This window comes from Cricetulus griseus, chromosome 4 (genome assembly GCF_003668045.3).
Source record: "Cricetulus griseus strain 17A/GY chromosome 4, alternate assembly CriGri-PICRH-1.0, whole genome shotgun sequence".
NCBI lineage: Eukaryota > Metazoa > Chordata > Mammalia > Rodentia > Cricetidae > Cricetulus > Cricetulus griseus.
Window position 1 is genome coordinate 102318286 of NC_048597.1, and position 23716 is coordinate 102342001.

The 23716-nt window shown below is 44.3% G+C and overlaps 1 protein-coding gene and 1 non-coding gene across 3 annotated transcripts in view; one reads left to right on the plus strand and one right to left on the minus strand.

Annotated features, from left to right (window-relative positions):
- Positions 1 to 13699, minus strand: part of Atp2a2 (ATPase sarcoplasmic/endoplasmic reticulum Ca2+ transporting 2) — a 48881-nt gene extending 35182 nt beyond the window's left edge. For both annotated transcript variants that reach the window (XR_003485072.2, XM_035443303.1), the window contains exons 1-5: positions 13307 to 13699; positions 12695 to 12712; positions 12517 to 12599; positions 2727 to 2831; positions 2425 to 2563 (exon numbers count right to left, since the gene is read on the minus strand). Coding sequence is in view for 1 of the 2 variants with exons in the window: in XM_035443303.1 (XP_035299194.1) it covers positions 2425 to 2563; positions 2727 to 2831; positions 12517 to 12599; positions 12695 to 12712; positions 13307 to 13424 (463 nt within the window). In the remaining variant the exon portion in view is untranslated. The remainder of the gene's footprint in view (positions 1 to 2424; positions 2564 to 2726; positions 2832 to 12516; positions 12600 to 12694; positions 12713 to 13306) is intronic.
- Positions 13700 to 17978: 4279 nt separating this feature from the next.
- Positions 17979 to 18084, plus strand: LOC113835500. Its single transcript, XR_003485089.1, has one exon. It is a non-coding gene; the product is annotated as a U6 spliceosomal RNA (small nuclear RNA).
- Positions 18085 to 23716: the final 5632 nt, after the last annotated feature.

The window sequence follows — 23716 nt, forward strand, 5'->3', positions numbered from 1 at the left end:
TTAGCACAAGGTCAGAGCACTGCCTAAGCTTTCCATAACGCATACGCAGAAGTGGCCAACTAGGAGTTGTTAGCACTGCCTATGAAGAATTCAGAAACAGGTCAAATGGACATAGACTTAAATGTAGGTACTGACTACTGATTATATTTATTCAAGTAAAATTTAATAAATTTAGCCAACTTTTTTCTCTTTTGAATATTCAACCCAAGTTTTTTGAGTATTTAACCGTGCTATTTTTTAAAAATTAAAAAATATTTAACCAGTCAGTGGCAGCCACATGCCTTTAATCCCAGCACCTTGGAGGCAACAGCAGGTGAATCTCTGAGGTCAAGATCAGTTTGAGCTACAGTAAAACCCTGTCTCAAAAAAACAAAAGCTGGGTGGTGGTGGCATTTGCCTTTAATTCCAGCAATTGGAAGACAAAGACAGGCAGATCTCTGTGAGTTTGAGGCCAGCCTGATCTACATAGTACCAGGACAGCCTGGGCTACATAGAAAACAAACCAAACCAACCAACCAACCAACAACAAAAACACAATAACGAAAATGTTATGCATGCACAAAAAACACACGTGATCACATGAACCCGAGTATGCCTTGCCAAATATGTGCAGGTCAGAGGACAACTTTCAGGAGCTGGTTTTTTCCTTCCAATTTGGGATAAAGGGATCAAAGTAAGGTCACCACTAGTATTGAATGGTAAGAGCTTTTACCCACTCAACCATCCATGGTCCCAACAGTGTTCTCAAAGTAGTTATACACATAAGCTTGCAGTCCCAAACAATTAACTTACTGGTACTTATCCAAACTATCCCTATATTCTAGAACAGTAACAAAATTCATCAATAGAAGTCTAAGAAAAGCCAAATTTCTTTCTGACATAAGAGCTGTAGAGCACAGGTTCAAGATGGGGTTTTAAAAATTGTTTTAATTAAGCTGGGTGTGGTGGCGCACGCCTTTAATACCAGCTCTCAAGGGATAAAGGCAGGTGGATCTCTGTGAGTTTGAGGCCAGCCTGGTTAGTTCCAGGACAGCCGGAACTGTTACAGAGAAATTGTCTCAGGAAAAATCAAAATAAAACAAAACAAACAAAAACCCCCCCAAACGAAAGATTATTTTAATTAATAAGACAGTAACAATAAAGCCCATTTTCCCTAAACCAATGTAGAAGGATTAATTATAAGTCACTACATAAAAGCAAACAAATCTAGACTCAAAAAGATGTAATAAACACAACCTCTGAGAAATCCTGTGCAGTAACTCTTCTCCATTCACTCTACCAATGGAACAACCAAAAATGAAATAAACAACTCCGTTTGATAGTTACAAACATGAGTTAACATTGTGCCAAAACCAGGATGGTGACACACACCACTAATTCTAGGACCTAAAAGGTAAAGGTAGGAGGATCAGGAGTTGAGCAGAGTCTAGACTACATAGCGAGTTAAACGCCAACCTGGGTTATATAAAGCCAACCTTGTTTCAAAAAAATTAAATAGTTGCCAGGCATGGTATTACAATCCAAAAGGCATAGTGGCAGGAGAATCTCTGTGAGTTTGAGGCCAACCTTGTCTCAAACCTATCACACTGCAGGCCAGCCAGGGCTACATAGCAAGACCCCATGCTAAAAGTCCCAAGCCAACAAAAAAAACAATTCAGAATCAACCAAGAAAAAAAAAAAAAAAAAAAGAAAGAGGAACTGGAGAGAGAGCTTAGTCAGTGAAGGATGCACCATAATAGCATGAGGACCTGAGTTGAGAACCCACTTTAAAAACAGCAGGTAGCTACTTAGCAGCTATAACCAATTGATCAATACAGCTAATTGATCCATAACCAGCAATAGTGCTCTACAACTGACAACTCCAACTAGTAACTACAACACCTCCAACACCTTGTCCAAAACACAAAAACGTTTTAGGATGCTGAAGCAGGAAGCGGGTAGGGGTTAGAGACCAGACTCAGCAACATAGTGGAACTCCATCAAAAAAAAAAAAAAACCTCAAAACTTCATATTGAGAATATGAAGGGAGGTGCTGAAACACTTCAAACAAGCACTGAAATGGTATAACTGATAAAAAAAAAAAAAAAAAAAAAAAAAAAAAAAAAAAAAAAAAAAAAACAGGGCTGGCGAGATGGCTCAGTGGCTGCTCTTCAAGACAGCCTGAGTTCAATTCCCAGCACTCACATGTTGGCTTACAGTTATCTGTTACTGCGGCTCCAGAAATCCCATGCCCTCTTCTGTAGGGACCAGCCACATATCCAAGTGCACAAACACATGTAGGCAAATCACCCATGTGCATAAAATTAAAAAAAAAATAAAAAAATAAAAAAACTTTAAACACAAAAAGCTAACTAAATATAATTCTGAACCTAGAGAAAAAAGGACCGCCCTAGAAATAAAACCTAGGGAAAAAGATTAACTCACCAGCAATTTCGACAATATCCCCAGGAACTATGTCTTTAGCTTTAATTCGCTGCACACTTTTCCTGTCCTGTCGATACACTTTCCCCATTTCAGGCTCATACTCCTTAAGGGCCTCTATTGCATTTTCAGCATTTCTTTCCTGTATAAAGAAAAATCAAGTACGGTAAACCAGCCAGCCTGCCTTCTTAAACATTTTAGGTTAGAAATTACAACTTTAGTTCCATATTGCCATGTCTCTCTCTCTCTCTTGTTTAAAATCACACAAACTACTAAAATATTAACTGCAGGAATTTTATACTTACCTGCCATACACCCACAATTGCATTGGCTACTAATATAAGTAGAATTACAAAAGGTTCTACAAAGGCTGTAATCGTTTCTTCACCTTCTTCAAACCAAGCCAAAACCTACAAGAAAACGGCACATGTTAGACTTCCATAGACTTAGCTATATTTTAAAATAAAAGGGGCTCACATTATAGGAATTACAGGAAAAAAAAAAAAAAAACCTTTTCTTACACCTCTAGAAACAAATGAAATACAGTTACAGAAACAACTGGCTTATGTTCTTCTTAACTGAGTCAAGATTACAAACTTTTTGTTTGTTTGTTGTTGTTTTGTTTCTCTGTATAACAGCTCTACTGGCCTTGATCTCACAGAAATCTGTCTGCTTCTGCACACTGACTCCCCTACCCTGACCCCAGTGCCCAGTGCTAGGATTAAGGTGCTTAATACTGCTGCCGCCACCAAGCTTGAGACATCTTTTTTTTTTCTTAAAGATTTTATTTATTTATTATGTATACAGCATTCTGCTTCCATGTATATCTGCACACCAGTAAAGGGCACCAGATCTCATGAGGGATGGTTGTGAGCCACCATGTGGTTGCTGGGAATTGAACTCAGGACCTCTGGAAGAGCAGTCAGTGCTCTTAACCTCTGAGCCATCTCTCCAGCCGAGATACTTTATTTTTTAATATCACTCCACAGCATAAATAAAGTGGGTTTTTGTTTTTATGGAAAGAAGGAATTTCATTCAATTCATATGTATATATTTTTAAAAATACTCAAAAGTCCTGATTTTATTATAGTAAAGGTAAACAGGTAAACATGAATAGTCATACTGATTTAGTTAATGTTCACATCAGGGTCTAGAGAGATTACTCTGGTTTAAGACACTGGTTGGTAGTCCAGAGGACCAGGTTCCATCCCCAGCACCCACACAATGGCTTACAATCATCTGTAACTCCAGTAGCCTTTTTCTGGCCTCCAGGGCCCTGAACACATTTGGAATCCAATATACATGCAGACAAATCACCCACACACACCAAATAATATTCCTTTCTTCTTTCTTTCTTTCTTTTTTTTTTGGGGGGGGGGTTCGAGACAGGGTTTCTCTATGGTTTTGGAGGCTGTCCTAGAACTATTACCTAGGGAAAAAGTATTGTAGATACAAAATACAATACCTAGGGAAAAACTATTGTAGATCAGGGTGGCCTCAAACTCATAGAGATCCACCTGCCTCTGCCTCCCACCCAAGTGCTGGGATTAAAGGCTTACGCCATCACTGCCAGGTTCAAATAATAATTTCTTAAAATTCACATCAAGTCAGAGACAAACATGGCCTGAATTTACAGTTGAAAAAAAAAAAGAAAAAGAAACAAAACACATTCAGAGCAAAAATAAATAAATAAATAATAAAATAAATAAAAATTGATCATTTATTCAAATTCAATGTAGACCAGTGGTAGTGACGGTCACCTCAGAATTACAAGGTATTTTAAAGGCAATTCACCACATAGCACCTATTATTGCACTTCAAAACAACAACAACAAAAAAACACAAAAAATTACCCTCCAAATAAATGAAATAAATGGGGCTAGGGAGATGGCATATACAGGTAAAAGTACCTACTGCCAAGCCTGATAATCTGAATTCAATAATACAGTAAAAGGAAAGAAAAAAACTCTCAAAAGGCACGTGCATGGATACACACATACATATGCACACATCATACACACACACATTACATCAAAATGTAATTACAAAAAAAAAAAAAAAAACAGCCAAAAACCTGACCTAATAATCTGTGCTAGGAGGAGGGCAATAATACAGAATGACTGCCAGTTTGAGGCAACATGGCAAAATCCTTGCCCTTACTCCAACCAACAATGAGTTAATAGCTAAGATACAAACAACATAATAAAAAGACTTTGAGGCAACATGGCAAGGCCACTACCCTCACCCCAACCAACTACAAGTTAATAGCCAAGATACTATGAAAGTGATAAAAAGATAACAGCTAACAACAACAACAACAACAAAAAAACCAGCAACGAAGGCAGTGGTTCTCACCTTTGTAATGCTGTGACCCTTTAATACAGTTCTCACGTTGTGGTGACCAACCATAAAATTATTTTCTTTCTTTTATTTTTAAATTTTATTTTATTAGAAACAACCTTGTTTTACACGTCAATCCCAGCTCCCTTTCCCTTCCCTCCTCCCCATCTCCCGCCCTAGCCCAACCCCTTTCCAATCCTGGGGAAGGCAAGGCCTTCCATGGGGGCTTCAAAGTCTGTCATATCATTTGGAGCAGGGCCCAGACCCTCCCCTGTGTGTCCAGGCTGAGAGTATCCCTCTATGTGGTGAGGGCTCCCAAAGTCCATTTGTATACTAGGGATAAATACCAATCCACTAATAAAATTATTTTCATTTCTACTTCATAATTGTAATTTTGCTGCTGTTATGAGCTGTAATGTAAATATCTGTGTTTTTCAATGGTCCTGGGAAATCTCTGTGAAAGTTCTTTCAACCCCCAAAAGGGGTTGCGACCTACAGGTTGAGAACCAATGATCAAAGAAGTTAAAAGTTAACCAGGAGGGCAAGTGAGATGGACAAGTGGGTAAAAGCACTTGCTGTGCAAGCCTGATCTGAGTTCAATTCTGGAACTCACAGTGGAAGGACCTGATAATTGACTCCTGAAAGTTGTCCTCTGACCTCCATACAAGGTCCATGTCACATATGCACACAAGTTCCCTCCCATTATCTAGCGTCAGATCCTGACAAATTTTAGTGGCAATTTTATCAGAAACCTGCTAACCTGAATGACTGGATCTGGGAGGTGGGATTTTCTTGGGGGGGGGGGGCGGCACGAGACAATCTTGTTTAAAACGAACACATTTCACAACGAAGACCTTTTCTTTAAAAAGATTATCTAGGAGCTAGCAAGATCACTTATCAGGTAAAGACACTTATCCTACAAGCCTGACAACTGAATTCAATACCTGGAATCCATAGCTGTTGTCTTACCTCTGTCAACATGTACACAAAACATTTCTCCCTAGCTCTCCTTGGAAAAAAGAGGCAGGTGGATCTGCATGAGTTAACCAGGTCTACATAGTGAGTTCCACAACAGCCAGAACTATACAGTAGAGACCCTGTCTGTCTCAAAATAAACTTATGCACATACATACACATATGTATGTATGAATGCATTTATGTATATCTATATACGTATGTATATATACACATACGCACAAAAAAAACGTTATAAGTAAAATTAATAAAGTTTAAAATAATGAACCCAGGGCTGGAGAGATGGCTTAGTGGTTAGGAGCACTGGCTGCTCTTCCAGAGGTCCCGAGTTCAATTCCCAGCACCCACATGGTGGCTCACAACCATCTATCATGAAATCTGGTGCCCTCTTCTGGACTGCAGGCAGACAAAAGGCATAATAAATAAATCTTGGGGGAAAAAAAAAGAACCCACATAGTATTTGTACTCAATGAGATTTTTTTTTTTTTTACACAAATGGCAAATGACCAGAAGGTAGTTAAGGCAATATGAAATTGTAAAAGAGGAATAACATTGAATTAGCAAAGAATAAGAGCAAAGAAAAACCAAACAGAAAGTACCCAGGATCTGACACATGCCAATTACCATGACAAGCAGGGCAGGAGAAAATCAGAATGAATGTGATAAACACTACAGCAAGTTTTCAACAAGCACTCCCAGTATTAAGACCAGGATCTCGGCCAGAATAAAAACTTCTCTGGAAGTTAAATTTTGATAGATGCAGGATCACAGCTGCTGATACAGCCTTTCAAACATTTGCCAAGGAGAACATATCAGAAATAAGAAATTTAATTAGGTCTTAAAGAAGAAAAATTGCTCAACTTCTTAAGTGACCAGAGACCTTTCCAAAAGGTCAGTGAGGCATTAACGACTCTAAGATAAGCTTCACACCTTGTTGAAGTGGGTATGAATTTCCTTCTTGGCAGTCAAGCCTGGGGACAACTTATGGCAACATCCCTTAACAGCTGGAGCACAGGAAAAGGGTTAGCAGTGTCAGAGCTACTAAAGTAAAGCAAACCTCTACTAGTCAAAAGATGCATATTGTTCTCATGACTAATATTTATCAAATGTAAGAATTCTTCTGACCAGTGTACTAAATTTTCCTTCCTTTGTGACCTGTTGAATTGAAAACACAGGCTACCCATACTTGAAAGTCCTACAGATATACTAATTACTGTTGGATGAAAAACTAGTGGCCACATCTATTAAGGTGAAAAATGGAATCCAAGTTTAAGGACCACCCACCATTCAGGGCTGGGAAGGTAGTTCAGAGGCTACAGCCCTAGTTTAGCATATGCTAGGCCCTGGGCTCCATCCCCCAGTACAAGGGGTGAGGGGGAATTCCACAGCAGTTTCTTGAATACTTAAAATAAATGTCTGAGGCTAAGGAGACAGCTCAGTGGCTAAGAGCTGACTGCTGCTCTTCCAGGACTGGAGTTCAGTTCCCAGCAGCCCTATCAGACAGCTTACAATTGCCTGTAACTACAGCTTCAGGGGATCAGACACCCTCTTCTTGTCTCTAGAGATACCCACATAGATGGCATATAATCACACACACACACAAATAACCTGAAAAGTTTTTAAATTAAGATAAATCTATCTTAATACCCCCAAGACTCAAATCCTGTATCTCAATTTGAAAATCAATCACATTTAATTGATAAATTCCAATCTATGCTCAGAATGTGTTTTTCAGTCCTTCATCGTTTGTTCTATTGGTAAGAAATCCTATTAGGTTATACAAATGGGAAAATAGTGCTGACAGATGACTGACTGGTGAGGAGAAGGCCTATGAAGAAAACTGGACAGATGAGATGCAGTCTTATGGTATGGTCAGTTTAATACTAGTTACAGTTTTTCCTAAATTACACAAAATATATTTATATAAAAGGTGAAATACATCTAAAATAATCTTGAGGGCTAGGCGTTGGTGGCGCATGCTTTTAAATCCCAGCACTCGGGAGGCAGAGGCAGAGGCAGGCGGATCTCTGTGAGTTTGAGGCCAGCCTGGTCTACAAGAGCTAGTTCCAGGACAGCCTCCAAAGCCACAGAGAAACCCTGACTCAAAAATAAAACAAACAAACAAAAAAACCCAAAAGATTATCAGTAAGTAATATGCTAAGTTGCTTGGGTAGCAAATAAAAATTCCTTCAGTTGGAAAAAACAAACAAATGAACTTATTATTAACTAGAATTCATTTTCTTCTGTAATAAACTATACCAAAACTAGGCATGGCTATACACACCTGTAATCCCAGGACACAAGAGGCTGGGGCAAGAGGATCAGAGTTCAAGGCCAGTCTTATTCATATGGTAACTCAATGCCTTAAAAACCAACACTTTAATCTCAGCACTCAGATGGCAGAAGAAGGTAGATCTCAAGTCTACGGAGCCAAGGCTAAACAGTGAGACTGTCCATCCCCCACCCCCAACAACAAAAAATACACAATATGACTGAAAATGAAGTCAATAGCAGAAGACTTCCCTAGTATGCTCAATGCCTGATTTTATCTCCATAGTAGGAAAAGGGGAAGTGGGGAGAACGGGGACACATTAGTGTGTCCTCTTCACATAACCTTTTAAATTACATTTAAAAAAAATAAAACAAAATTTAAATCACCATAAAATGCACTAAATGCTTCCTGAATATCATTGAAACAAGCAAAGCAAAAACAGATCCCATATTTTATCAATGTCTCAAAATGCTACGAACAAATTAATTCCTATATTTAAGACACTGAAAAAGCATAGGGCCCAGCCTGGTGGCAAGAGGAGTGTACTGAGTTCTAGGCCACCATGATCTACAGTCCTGGTCTCCAGGACAGCCAGGACTATAGAGACCCTGTTTCAAGAGAACAACAAAGAAGTATTTTAGAATCAGTAAGTAGTATAAAATTGGAAATGGGGCAAAAAAAGAAACGAATGATGAGTTTCATCATCTGTACCGCTATGGTCTGGATATAGCTGATGCCAACACAGCCCTAATGATACTCACTTCTCCTTCAGCTCTTTACTCAAAGGCTTCCTTATGAGGTCACTCCTTTCCCTATAAGACAACTCCCTTATCACAGTCCCTTAACTTTCTCAACAGCACTACTCAAGGTAACAGGCACCATATTCCCATGTATGTATGTATGTATGTATGTATGTATGTATGTATGTATGTATGTATGTATGTATGTATGTATATCCCTTGTGTCTGTGTCAGGTGTTTGATTGGGGAAGGGAAGAGTGGGCAGGCATTCCAGTTAGGCAAACAGATGATGCAGTATATTTAGGGTAAAGTTAGTAATCTAAGAGAATGGGGACCCAAATAAAACAAAACAGTAAATGATTATCAATTTAAGGAAATTTCTGATGTCTATATGCAAAGGGAGCTGCATTTTGCTATGACAGGTCTTACATACCTTAGGCTGAGTATAGCCAAGGATGGCCTTGGACTCCTAACCTATTTAGCTACTAAATACTAAGATTACAGGCATGTACCATATCTGAATTGATCTTTTTTAAAAGAAACAACTTTGGTGAATACTACAAATTGACCAAGTCCCCATAAGCTGTAAGTGTAAAACATTAATGCAGCTTCCTATTTTTCTTTTTTCTTTTTTTTTGGGGGTGGGGGTCCAGACAGGGTTTCTCTATGGCTTTGGAGGCTGTCCTGGAACTAGCTCTTATAGACCAGGCTGGTCTCAAACTCAGATCCGCCTGCCTCTGCCTACCAAGTGCTGGGAATAAAGGCATGCGCCACCACTGCCCAGCAGCTTCCTATTTTTCTTGCCAGAGCAAAACATTAACTGTAGTTAACAGTTTACTAGTCTGATATTTGAAATCATTAATATCTTTCTAACCTGAGGAGAAATCTGATGATTTATGAGAACTGCCTAGTCACTTCTACAAAAGTACTTTGAATATTCAAAGACTGTGTTTTTCCTGTTAAGCCTGACTACCACAAATAAATCAGTACTCTTATTTGGAAGCTACATAAATAAATAAATAGCTGGAGTTGGTGACACAAGCCTATAACCTGGCACCTAAGAGGCTAAGTAAGGCAAGAAGATCTCATAAGACTGGGCTATATAGAGTGAGTTTGAGACCAGTCTAAGATACAGTAAGACCGGTCTCAAAAATAAAAACCATCAAAACACGGCCTGAAAGATTGGCTGAGCAGGCAGTGCTTATCACATTAAGCTTAAGGACCTGAGTCAGACCTCGGGCATTCATATAAAAGCCAGAAAGCAGTGATGGCCTGCCTGTAATCGCAGCACTTGGGAGGCTGATTGATGGATCCCTGGTGCAAGCTGGCTAGCTAAACTAGCTGAATCAGTGAGCCCTGGGTTTAATCCAAAAACCCTGGCTCAGTATATAAGGCAGAGAGTCATTAAACAAGACACCTAACGTCAACTTTTGGTCACTGCACACACATTCACACAAGTGCATCAACATACCTAAATAAGCATACATATACCTACACTGTACACAAACATACATAGGCAGTAACAAATAAAAAGAAACAAGAAAGGAACAGATCAAGTAGCACATAGCATAATCAACCCTCCACAATAAGCATCAACAACACCCATCCAGTACAATTTCTCTATTTTCCATTTTTATAGCCTTTGAGACAGCGTCTTACTCTAGCGCAGGCTGTCCTGATCCCTCAGCTTCCTGAACCTTTTCTTTTGAAACAAGGCAAACTTACAGATCATTTTTAAGATTTGAATACAGACTTAACAGTCTAGTCAGTAACACACATTCTAGAGTAGGTGCAGGCTTAGAGAAGCCTCAGAACAGTATCTTAATCTATGCACAATCTTGATCAAATAAACCAAAGCAAATTAGGTGAATTCTATAAAGCACTTCCTAAACACTTTTTCTTTAGCCAGTTAGCAACCCATAACATAAAAATGTAACAGTTCATTTCCTGAACAAGAATTCCAAGTAGTTATTGAAAATGAACATTTCAACTACAAACAATAACAAGTAATGTCCTCTATTACAGAAAATTTAAGCACTTAAAAGTTTGAAAATGATTCAAAATAACAAATTCCTAAATACTCCATCGTAAAATCCATCCACAATCACAAATCTTACTTGCTAAAATGTCAAACTGACCACTCACAATTTGGAAACCCTCTGATATCCAATAGCCGGTAACTTGTTCTTTGTCAAGGGACACTACTTCCAAGATTGCTTCAAATTATAAAACAGAAGGAACCAGTGGGAATGCATTTTGCCTATGGCTGGTATACATCAGCTAGTTAATTTCTATGTCCCTAATGACCTTAGTGAATGCCAGCATTTAACTGCCAAAGCAGACATTCAGAATTATGTAGCCTACATAAATACAAGCCCTGAACTCCCCAAATGTATAATTTATCTTACCTCATGTCAACATGTTCAAACTATGTCTTACCAATAGTGTGACCATTTATAGGGCAAAATTTTTAAAAATTAATCACAAAAAGATATGTAAGATGTAGAGAGTGAATGACTCTGTAGTATGCTGAATGGTTTGCTATGAAAATCTAAATTTTATTCGATGAAAACCACAGGCAAGATTCTTGAGAACTGAACTAGTAATGACCACACAACACTTAGCTAACATGACATACTACAGTTTCAAGGCAAAATTCAGGTACACAATTGCTCAAGGTCAACTTTGCCACTAATATTTTTTTAAAAAATAAATAAAAATTAATCTTTTCCTCAACTGAACTCAGTGAATTCTCTAAACAATCTAGTGTTTTCAGAGGCCACCACCACAGGACCCCTAGGTCAGCCTATAACATGTATGTAATTGAAACCTTACAGCTGTCAGTTTTGTGAAACCTGAAACAAGTATTACATGATTTTCACTTGCTATCACGGTATAATACAATGCTGTAAGAACAAAAATCAGTATGTGCAACAAAGGCTAAGACCATCTGTGTACCATTATCACCATTTTAAGGAAACTATAAATAAGTCCACTGGTCAGAAAATGCAGTGAAAAAGATACTAAAGAGAAAAATGTTAATAACCTAGAAATACCCTTGCCACTCCATTAGTTTTTTGACGGGTCTCCGAATTTCGCTAGTTTCTTAGCAACCACACAGGGCTCAAGCACACACAGAACAAGTGGGGGTGGGGTGGCAAAACAAACAAACAAACAAAACAAAAACCACTTCTACCTTCATTCCCTCTTTAATATTTAGACCAAAGAGAACTTCATTCTCTCGATCTAGGACTCACTCAAGATGGGGGTCCAGGTTAGATGCCATCCTAAAGGTCAGTGACCAAATTTGGTCAACAGTGGCACCATCACTGCCGTCATTATTCTTGTCACTGTCAGGGACAACTGTCACCTTGCCACTACCAGGAAGGCAAAGCAACTGGAATATTCCTTTTGTACATTCTATTTACAAAGTGCCTAACATCATCTTAGTGTGATCTTACAACATGATAACAAATGGAAGAACCCCAACAGAAAAGGCCTTGCCACAAGAAACTTTCTGATACTAAAACCTGGCAAGGCACAAGAATATCAGAGACCCTGCAGTCAGGAATCATGTCTCACTGAACTGTAAAAGCTAGGTATCTATTTTCTCAACAAAACAGCTTCTGACTTTTTTTTTTTTGTCCCGAACACTTGGGTTATTTTGTCTAAAAAACATGGAAACTCAATGGCTATTATTTGTTTTCTAGTGTATCAGTGAAATCCTTTCAGCTTTTATGGGCAGATGAAATGTTTTTTAATACTTACGAAAGATATACATGCGGCCAACAATAAAATCCTAACTAGTAAGTCTTCAAACTGCTCGATCACAAGTTCCAGCAAGGTTTTTCCTGGTAAGAAAAAAAAGGCATTTGTTATAATTGTCTACATCAATCAACCCGTGTCCGCACACAGACGGTCTCTCCAAAGTAACATTAAGATTTACCTTCTTCAGCCGGTAATTCTAGAATGCCGAAATTCACCAGCCAACGTGTCAGGAGGGGGGGAAAAAAAAAGGACATGTTATTAGCGCCTCATAAACTGCTAAATCCACCATCATCGTTGTCTTAAAGACAGATGTGGGTATATGAACATTCAACCTCTCTCCACTGATATACCCCGAGAAAAATATGCAGTCCCGGTAACCAATGGCCACGGTCCTGCCCGTAAGCTCGCTCGGGCCTCCCGGACCATGCAGCAGCCGTTCCGGCTGGGTCATCATTTCTGCCAGATGTGTAACTTTGGGGAGTACAAGAAACGGTCGGAGACTTTCTCCACTACATCGACGCTTCATGAATCCGCGGGGGACTCAGCCCAGCCGCAGGGGCCTTCCCCACACCCCCGCCCCGGCTCGCTGCGCTCCGGGAAGGTCATTGGCTCGAGACCCCGGAGGTCGGGAGAGGCCCGGACCCGCGTGCGGCCAGACCGCCCGGCCTCTCGCAGCCGTCGGGCGCCGAGCCGAGCCGAGCCGAACCCCACGAGGTGGAGCCGGGTCAGCCATCTTCCTTGGCGCTCGGGCCCGCGCCGCGCCGCTGCAGCCCCGGCACCCCGCACCTACCGTTGGAGCCCCATCTCTCCTTGAGCTTCTTGACCTGCTCCAGGCTCAGCCCCGTGCTCTCGTTGACGCCAAAGTGCCCCAGCACCTCCTCCACCGTCTTTGTGTGAGCGTTCTCCATGGCTGCGGGGGCCCCGGCCGGCCTCGCCTCGCGTCCCCGCGGCCTCCTCGCCTCCGCCTCGCACTCGGGCCGCGGGCTCGTGCCACCGCGGGCGCCCGGGCGCGGACAGCTGTCCCCTCCTCTTTCTCCTCCTCCGCGGCTGCGGCCGCTTCCGCCTGACCGGGCGCTGAATCACCCGAGCCCCCTCCCCCAGAAACCGCCGCACGCGGCCCGGCCTCGCCGAGCCCACCCGAGGGGCTGCGAGCCTCCCGCCGCGCCGCGAGGGTACGTCTCCTCAGCTGCCAGCCGGCCGCAGGCAGCGCAGGCCCCGGCGCTGCCTTGAGGAGATCCGGCGCGGCTGAGGAGGGGCGCCCGGCCGAGCCCTCGGCGCGGAGGACAGCGAGGCAGGCGGCCGGAGGGGAGCTGCGCGGCGCGCCTTGCACGAGCTCCTCAGCTCTGCACCCCCGACAGCGGCGGAGGAAACTGCGGCGGAGGAGACGGGAGGTGGCGTCGGGGACGGCTCCGCGGCGGCTGCTCTAATAGCATTTATCCGCCGCTGCCTCCCCTCTCGCCGCCGCCGCGGCATGTGGACGCCGCTCATTGGCCAAGAGCGCCCAGCGCGGCGGGCGGCGCGCGCGGCCCCGCCCTCCCCCGGCGCCCTCCCGCGCGCGCGCGCGCCGCGCGCCCACGCCGCCGGCAGGCCCCGCCCCCTCCGCGCGCGCCGCCCCCAGTAACCCGGATCGAGGCCGCGCGCGCGCGTGTGTGCGCGTGCGTGTGCGCGCTCAGGCCGCCTGCCTGTCCGAGCTCTGCTCGCTGCGGGCCGGGGCGGGCTGAGGGCGAGCCCGAGTGTTTTCTCGGTCGGGGTTCCCGCGGGTCGTCCGCGCCCGGGAGTAGGAAGCGGAGCTGACGGGTGGGCGTTCTGCGCTCGTTGCCCCGCCGCTGGGGGACTGCCGCCTGGGGCCGCGCGGTGGCAGGGAGGTGCTAGAACGGGTGTCCTTGGCTCGCCTCCGCGCCCTGGACAGCCCGAGCCGTGCTCTGCATCCTAATGCCTCCTTCAGAGGCCCCCTCAGCAAGCAAGGGGAGGAATTCCGCAGTTCCCTTCCCACACAGCCAAAATCGCTCATCTGTCGCCTCGGGAACACCGCATCCCACACCCCCAGCCGAGAGCCCCATCTCCTTGGCACGCCAACACCAGCCCTTCCTTCCCCTGCGGATTCTGTGCCCCCGACAGGGAATCCCACCTTAGGGGAGGAAGGAGGAAGCTTTATTTGATTTTTAGTGCCCCCCCCCCAGCCTTTGACACTCGTCTGCACAGAAGTCACAGGTTATGCTGTAGCAGCTAAGCGTATGCTAGGTGGTTGGAGTTGGCTTTTAAAATGAAGGCTGCTATACAGACTTCCACTTCCCCCAATGGGAGAGAAGGAGCCTTCAATCCCAAAGCTATTCTTAAACCACAGATCATCTGCTCTGTCCGTGAGGTCTGTTCAGAGCCTAGCAGAAATGTAATTTTGCCAATATAAAGAGGCTGTACTGAATCAAGTGTGATGTCCGTCTGTGACCTCAGCACGCACAGATAGAAGCAATAGGATCAAGAGTTCAAGGTCATCCTCCGGCATTTAACGAGTTTAGAACCAGCCCGTGATGTTGGACCTTTTCTAAGAAAATGAATTTAAAAAGCAGAGGAAGGTGGAATTTACGGATATTTTCACAAAGAGCGGCTTCTTTAAGGGAATCGATTGCAAAATGAAGCACTTCGTCCACTCGAGTGTTTAGCAATGCTATCCCCTCGCCCCACCAAATACTTGAGTCGTCCCACACGGCTCCTCCTCAAGGTTTAAGATAGATTCCTTCAACAGATGCAAATCGCGGTGCATTACCCGACTGAAAAAAAAAAAAAAAGTCAAGTACGTCATTTCATTTAATTATTTCCAAGGAGTGGAGGCTGGCATGCAGTTCTGATTGATACTTGGAAAAGGACCAACAGAACCCTACACGAAACAAACAAACAAAAATTCTAGTGTATAGCAATGCACTCACTCCCTCGAAGCAAGGTGGAAACTGGTTAGGTCACAGCCACTTCAGGAGGATCAGGTGACTGCCTGCGAGGTGGGGGTGTGGTGATGGAGAGCTGGTGGGTCTTCAGACTACCTGTGTCCAGTTCTGCCTGGCTTCGTGTTTTTCACACCAAGAGGCTCTGAGGGCAGGAAGATCGTGCCCTTTCTCAGTTTGGAAACTGTCTGAGAAGTTCACTGGGTCTCAGTTTTGGGTTTTTTGTTTTGTATTGTTTTGGTGTGTTTTTTTGTAGCCCCCTCCCTCAGGGCTGTAATTGCATCTTACAACAGAAGTTCCTGGTACTCCCCTCAGGCCATCTTCTCCATTTATTCCTCCCCTCCTGAAATGCCTTTATTATCTAAAGCAACTCCCCTCCCCAGTGCACCCTCCATCATATTATTCAAGGCCCCCTCCCCCAGAACCCTTCTATGGAACCATAGGCTGTATTTTTTTTTGCTTACTGGCTGTCTCCTAGTGTCTCATGGACACCCAGATATGAGCTCCATGAGAACATGACTTGTCTGTCTTGTCAGTCTCCAGCATCCACTCATCATTTATTGAGTTCCTGCAGTTTAAGTGAGAGTTCCACCCATTAGTAACCTGCAAAGGGCTGGGCCAGCAGGAAGGTCTCAGCAAATGTCTGCTGGACTCCAGTTCATTGATTTCCATTCACGAACAAACCGGACGGCCTCTGAACCACTCACTTGCCTTATGGGAATGGCTATGAAACGTAGGTTTAAAACAAAACGAAGGCAAAACTACATCGGGTGACACAGATGAGAATGGCCTATATAATCTCATGGGCACTGCTACCACATTCCATTGCCCTTCTGGAATGTTCTTTGCAAGTTTGTGTTTGTTTGTTTGTTTTTTACTGAAGGCTGGAATGCTTCCTTAAACTAATAGTTTGTTTTTGTTTTCACTCATCATGGGCTCCAGGCATACCAAATAGGCCTTTGTTTCCTCTGTCTGTTGGTATCCCTCAGACCCCTTGCTTAGAGGTTGGCAAAACTTACAATGAACCCAGACTTCCAAAGACAAAGTCCCTGGTTACTTTTATTTAGAAACAGAGTTGGGAGAAACATAAATAAAAGATTTATCTCAGCTAAAAAGAAGAAATAGGAAGTATGTGGTGGAGTATTCCCTTGATTCCAGCACTCAGGAGGCAGAGGCAGGCAGAGTTTGGGACTAACCTGGTCTACACAGTGAATTCCAGGCCAGCCACAGCGACACAGCAAGAACCTGCCTTTTAAAAAACGAGAAAATTGAGGCTCAGTTTGTTTTATGCACAGTGCTGTACTCACTTCTTGTTTGCAATGCTTCAGTAAGAAAGGTTACTCTGTCTTCCAGCAAGGCTCACAGCCATGTACTTAATCACTTGAGGACAGGAAGAGAAGAGAAAGAAGGGCGCCTGCAATGCAGAAGGATGAAGTACGATCAGAGGAAAAGAGGACACCAGTTAATAAAAGGCAGGTTAGATTAAAAAGCTATTCAGATAGAAAAGCCAGGAGGTGACTTGCAAAAGAGGCCTGCCTGGCCAGTTCTCAGCCCTCTGCAGCCTCCTGTGAAGTGGTGGAGGCCACAAGAGGCAGTCTGCTCCATATCTGGACAGCTGTAATCATTAAAACAGCCCCATTCTGGGCAGAATCCACCTTCTCTTACATTCGTTCTTATTTAGCTCTCCAAAACCACCCTGAACAAGCTTAATCTTCCAAGTAGGTGATCCCACTGAGTATGTGACGCTCTTTATTGCATTAATGTCCCCTTTCCTAACTATGAAGAGCAGTGGGTACTAGCACTGTTTTCCTAAAGCCTGGGTCCCAGTCCCTCTGCACCTCTGGACACGCCCAGTACTGAGCACACCACTCTGAGCATGACCCACCTGCATCCAGAACTCTTCCATTTACACATTGTAGTGTTATTGTCGAACTCAAACCAAGTCCTTTACATGAAAACCATAGTCCTGTTAAATCCATTTATGGTTTACTTAGCTTGTTGATTTTTGTGTATCCCAAGCACCGAGCCTACCTATAATTGAATGTTTTGTGCTTATCTTTTTGAATCTTCATTTCCAAACAGTCTTTTTAAAAAGTTTTTTTTTAATATGAATAAGTGTTTTGCTTGCATGTATGTCTGTACACCACGGTGTGCCTGGTACCCTTGGAGGCCAGAAGAAGGCATCAGATCCGTTGGAACTAACTGGAGTTACAGATGACTGTGAGCCACCATGTAGGTACTGCATATAGAACCTGGATCCTTTGGAAGAGCAGCCAGTGATCCTAACCACTAAATCATCTCCAGCCCACAGATTTACTTTATTTTAACTGTGTGTTTGTGTGTGTATTTGTGAGAGGATATGTGCATGTGAGTGCAGGTGTCTGAGGAGCCCAAAAGAGGGCACCAGATCCCCTGGGGCTGGAGTTATAGCTTGTTGTGAGCTATCCAATATGGTACTGGAAAGGAGCACAAATCCTCTATAAGAGAATTAAGTTCCCTCTCTCTCTCTTTGAAAAATTTAGACTTGTGCTTGTTTTGGCAGCACATATACTAAATTGGAACAATACAGAGAAGATTAATATGGCCCCTTCGAAAGGATGATATGCAAATACATGAAGCATTCCATATTTGTTTGTTTGTTTTTCGAGACAGGGTTTCTCTGTGAGCTTTGGGACCTGCCCTGGCTGGCACTCGCTCTGGAGACCAGGCTGGCCTCGAACTCACAGAGATCCGCCTGCCTCTGCCTCCCGAGTGCTGGGATTAAAGGCATGTGCCACCAACGCTCAGCTGCATTCCATATTTTTATGATAGTTTTTGGTCCATCTTATATTTTATTTTGTCATGTTTGGTTATGTCTTAGGAGCCTGTTCTTTTCTAAGGAGAGACAGAAAGGAAGAGGATCTGGAGGGGAGGAGAGGTGGGGGAACTGGAAGGAGTAGAGGGAGGGGAAACTACAATCAGGATATATAAAATGAGAAAATAATCTATTTCCAATAAGAGGAAAAATGAGAAAAATGTAGATTTATTTATGAGTGTCTTGCATCTTATGTATGTGCATTACATGTGTACCTAGTACCCTAGAAGCCAAAAGAAGGTATGGGACCTCCTGGGACTGGAGTTAAAGATGGTACTGCCATGTGGGTGCTTGGAACTGAACCCAGGTCCTCTGCAACAAAAAGTGCTCTTTACCACTGAGCTGTCTGTCCAGCCCCTGCCCCCAAACATTATTTTAGTGCTATATCCTGGATTTGATTTACACACAGTTTAACAAGCAGGATGTCTATGTCACTATCCAATAGGCCTTTTAGTGATTCATTCCAGGTTAAAAATAACTAATGTGATTCTTCAATTGTTATAAATATTTTTTAAGATTTATTTATGCTTGTACGCCTTTATGCCAGAAGAGGGCCTCAGAGCCACTGTAGATGCTTGTGAGCCACCACGTGGGTGCTGGGAATTGAACTCAGGTCCTCTGGAAGAACAGCCAGTGCTCTTAACCACTGAGCCATCTCTCACACCCCCATTATACATCTTTTGACCAGAGGTTGCAAGGTCAAGAAAGTAAAGATCCTAAAAGGTGTTCCCGCCTACTTATCCCCTGACAGTCTGTCATACAGAGCATCACCCTTCCTTTGGTTGATGTAGTCAGCTGACTTGAAGGTCATGTGCCATGAGAAATGCCCATTTAAGCACAAGGACCAGATTTGGCATCGTGAAATGCTTACACAGGGAGGCCAGCAGGAGCCAGGACCTCTGACAGGATCCCATCTGCCACCTCTTGCTTGCTCTGGCTAAGTGAAATGATGGCTGGAAAGGCCACATTATTGAAATGCTGCCTGCAAATTGGAGATCCTTCTGCTCCAGGATCCCGAATGCTAGGATTATAGGTGTGCGCCGTATATTCTTGGCTGTTCTGGAGCTATGCTCTGGAGTCCTTGCCCACAACAGGCCTCAGAACTCCATTCTGCCAGTCTTTGTGTGAAGACAAGTTCACTCTAGCCTAACTCATGTCACTGAACACACACTAGCACTCTGTGACCATCATTGTGTCTGCATACTGCAAAACTAAAATCGGAGAAATCTCAACAACTTAACAGAACATCTTCTCTACAATCTTCCTCACCCTGCCCCAACCCCTACATCAGCAAGTGTCGTCCTCATGGCTGACTGTGCAAAACTCCAACTCTTAGCTGACACTTAAGAAGGAGGAACTTCCTGGGAGCAGACTGCAGACTAACAATGGCCTGTCAGCTAGCTATTCAAGCAAAGTCACCTCCATCTCCTGACCATCCCAGGTGGTGGTAGACGAGGTTCCTAGCCACTACAGTTTGTAACTCATCAGTTTAGCAGGCTGGTTTTACTTATTTATTTACTTATTTCTGAGACAGATCGCCCTATGTAGCCCTGGCTGTCCTGGAACTCAGAGAGATCCGCCTGTACAGTACTAGGTATTGCAATTTGGTGCCTCCCTCAAAGCCCACACTCACGCCACCACAGTAACTGGGCCTCCCTCCGACTCCTTTTCAGCCTCTCCCTGTGCTCTTCTCTCTACATAACTCTGAATCCTGGGTGTCCCAAGGCCCAGGACTTGCCATTCGCCCCTATCTCCAATCTTCCCTTTCACCCAGTGCTTTAACCCCACCCACACACGCATGGCACACTCATTTCCATGTGCAGACTAAAAACTGAGCAGCCAGCCTACAATCTCCGTCCATCCAAGCCATGAGTTCTGTGTGAGAGTAACAAGAGGAGGGTCAGTGTGTGGTCATGTCCTTTTGAGAAGGGAGCTATAAATAATACAGCATATCCAGGGCCAAGAAGTTCAGTCTGGGGGTGGGGTGGTATAACAAACGGGCAGACTCACCTGTGAATGGTAACAAGGCACATCACTCACTCATAGTCATCTATCTTCTTACAAAAAATTTTAAGCCCCAGAAGATCGGGCATCTTCAAGAAATAACAAGTGACCAGATAAATGTGTGATCATCATTGGCTCTGAGACCCTTTATCCCTCCCCCGTGGGTGTCGCCAGCATCTAGCACAGTGCCCAGCTTGCCCCACGTATCAAACAAACCTAATTAATGAAACCCTTTTCTTTCTTTCTTTGCAGCTGCAGCTCTGAGGGGGTTGGGGGAGGAACCAAAGCATTACCATCTTCAGGAAGAAAGAAAAAAGGAGAGACAGACAGAAAGCCATATAGCCGCGCAAAGTATTGTGGGATGGCTTTCAAAGCTGTGGCTCCCTGACAGGGGAATGCACTTTAAATATAGCAGCAATCTGCAACCCCCCCCCCCCATCGGCTTGCTCTTTGATTTTTGTGGAAACATTTCTCTCCCCTGTTCCTCCCCACCAGCTGCCCGAAGGTGCTTAGACCTGAAACGGTGGCATTCCGAAGCCCAGAGAGGGCTCTGTCTCTTAGCCCAACCAAAAAATCAGTGACGGAACACATTCTCACTAGTGAATGATGAGACAGACGCTCCATGGCAGGCTAGAGGCTCAGGGCCCCACTAATGCCAAGGCCCTGCTCCCTAGTAGGGGTAGCAGCAGTGAACAGGTAGAGTTTCGGGCTGGCAGGAACCCAAGGACAGACAGAGCAAGCAGCAGATAGGGTTGCCGTGGACAAATTCCTAGAACAGGATCCCTCCCTTGATGTCCCACAATAGCGGAAAGGGTGACTGGCAGACGGGTGAGCACGCTTAGATGTCTATTGTGATCCTGCTCTAGCCACCCAATCTCTCCACAGATCCCTGGGGTCTGGCTGCCCGCCTGAGTCACCTTGTGAGTCCTCATTTCGGCGAGGGGGAGGAGGGGAACGCTGTGTATCCTGAGAGAAGTGTATCTGACATGCATGATCCGTTCCATCTGGGAGAATCATGAGTCCCATCTGGCTCTAGCAGATCCCAGGAAACTGCCGCTCCTCCTTCGTCTCCCCTAGAGAGGAAGACCCCTGCAAACTTCTCACCTAGGCCCTGCCTTGTTTCCATAGATACCCTGCACCCATGGGTCTGGGTATCTATCCACCTTGGGGTCGGAGGGTCACTGGAGACCCTCTGCAGAGGGCAGGCCTCTAAGGAAAATATGGGGTAATTAATCTGTGGCCCTGGTTTAAGATGCTGAGCATCCAACTCGGAGCATATCGGATGCTCACCAACTGAGTTGCCTTGCAGCTTCAAAAGCCCACTTCCTGCCCCTGACCTTCTCCTATCACCCAGAGCAGGGCCTGGTTTGTAGACATAGCTCCCTGTAGAAGGTCCTCTGGCGTGCCTCACTTGCTGGAGTTCCCAGATACACAACTGTCTCTTGGCTGCTTTCCACCTCAGGCGGTGGCAGAACCTCTCACCCCATGACCTCCCACCCCTACCCCCAAGTCTTCTCAGGTGGGCCCGGCAAGCCCTGGCAGGGGCTGGGCAGAGCCCCAGGAAGCCTAAGCTTGGCTGATGATGTTTGCAAACACTGGAAGTTTCTCTCCCAGTGACTCATCAGAAGAGAGTGGAGTCCCTCCTTCTTCCTGGAAGGCAGCGCAAGGCCAGCTCCAACCCCACCCCACACCCCCAAAAGTAAACAGCCCTCACACAGAGCTTTCTCTTCAAAACTCAGATATCACCCCAAAGATCAGCCATGGCAACTTGAGGGAGGGGACAGTTTGAGGCCACAGAACAGCCAGGAAGAGGCCTCTCTGACCCAAGGAAAGGCAAGAAGGGGCTAGAGGCACAGCTGAGCCTTCACAAGCCTGTGCTGATGTGGGGCATGTTTTCCAGAAAAACACCTGCCCCCTTTTCTCATCCCCAGCCCATATATATATATGTATGTATGTATGTATGTATATATATATATATATATATTTTTTTTCCCACTTCTGAGACAAGATCTCATGTAGCCCAGACTGGCCTTGAATTTGCCATGTAGTTGAGGATGACCTTTAACCTTTGGTCCTCCAGCTTCCACCTCCCCAGTGCTGGGATTACAAGCATGCACCACTATGGAGTTTATACAGCTCCAGGGCCTGACCCAAGGGTCTTGTGCATGTTATGCAAGCACTTTAGTAACTGTGTCCCCACCCCTTCTCATCCTTTAAAGTTACCAGCATCTTAATAGAAAACCTGAGCTAGGAACCATGGCAACGTTGCAGCAAGGATTTCAATGGTACACAACACAGCCCTAGGAGACAACCAAACACAAACACAATCAGGCTGATTCAGATCAAAAGGAAGAAGGAAAAAGGGAAGACAGAAGCGGTCTTTGGCAAACTTGTCACGGATGCACTGTGCTCAGGGTTCACATGTCACCTCTTTCCATCCTTAGGACAAGCCTATCTATCAGGTGTCATTGTCATCTATCTTTCCCCCAGAATCTGGTAACTAACTAGTTCTCAGAGAGGCTACCATTTGCTGAAGTCATGGTACTTAACAACTCTTTATTCAAGATCCCGGTGCGGTGGTGTGGTTCACTCATCAAAAGGATGAGGCAGGATATGTCTGCAGTAAGCTTGTGGCCAGCCTACTCACTGAGTTCTGAGCCATGATGGGCTACAAAGTCAGACCCCATTTTAAAAGTGGGAGGAGGGCTGGGTGGTGGTGGCGCACGCCTTTAATCCCAGCACTTGGAAGGCAGAGGCAGGTGGATCTCTTTGAGGTTGAGGCCAGCCTGATCTACAGAGCTCATTCCACGACAGCCAGGGCTACACAGAAAAACCCTGTCTGGAAAAAAAAAACCAAAATAAATTAAAAAATAAAAAGTAAGAGGAGGGTTGGGTGCTACAAAAAGAGATATCTCAGAGGCTAAGAACACTTACTGCTCTTACAGAAGACTGGGGTTCCCTTCCCAGCACCTTCATGGAGAATTATATCCCCCTTTAATTTCAGTTCCAGGGGACCCCATGCCTTCTTCTGTCCTCTGCAGGCACCAAGCAAGTGTGTGGCACACAGACATACATGCAAGCAAAAACTCATACATATAAAATAAAAATAAGTAAAGATTTTTTTAGAGAGAAAAATATTACTGTATTTTTTTCTCTCTCCACTATTCATACAAGACTGTTCCATCGTTGGGATTATTTGTACAGCATTTGTACGGACCCACTCTTCTTATCACAAAATGCACTAAATCTTGTAGCGGAAAGAGAGCTAAGCTTTAGGGGAAGCAATTAGAAGCAACTACAGCACGCTGGTGCGGAGGGGAGAGAAATTTGAAGTACAGATACAAAAACATTTAAATCTGCCTAAAACAAATGGAGGGCTCCTATACAGAGTTCTGGGAAGACATTA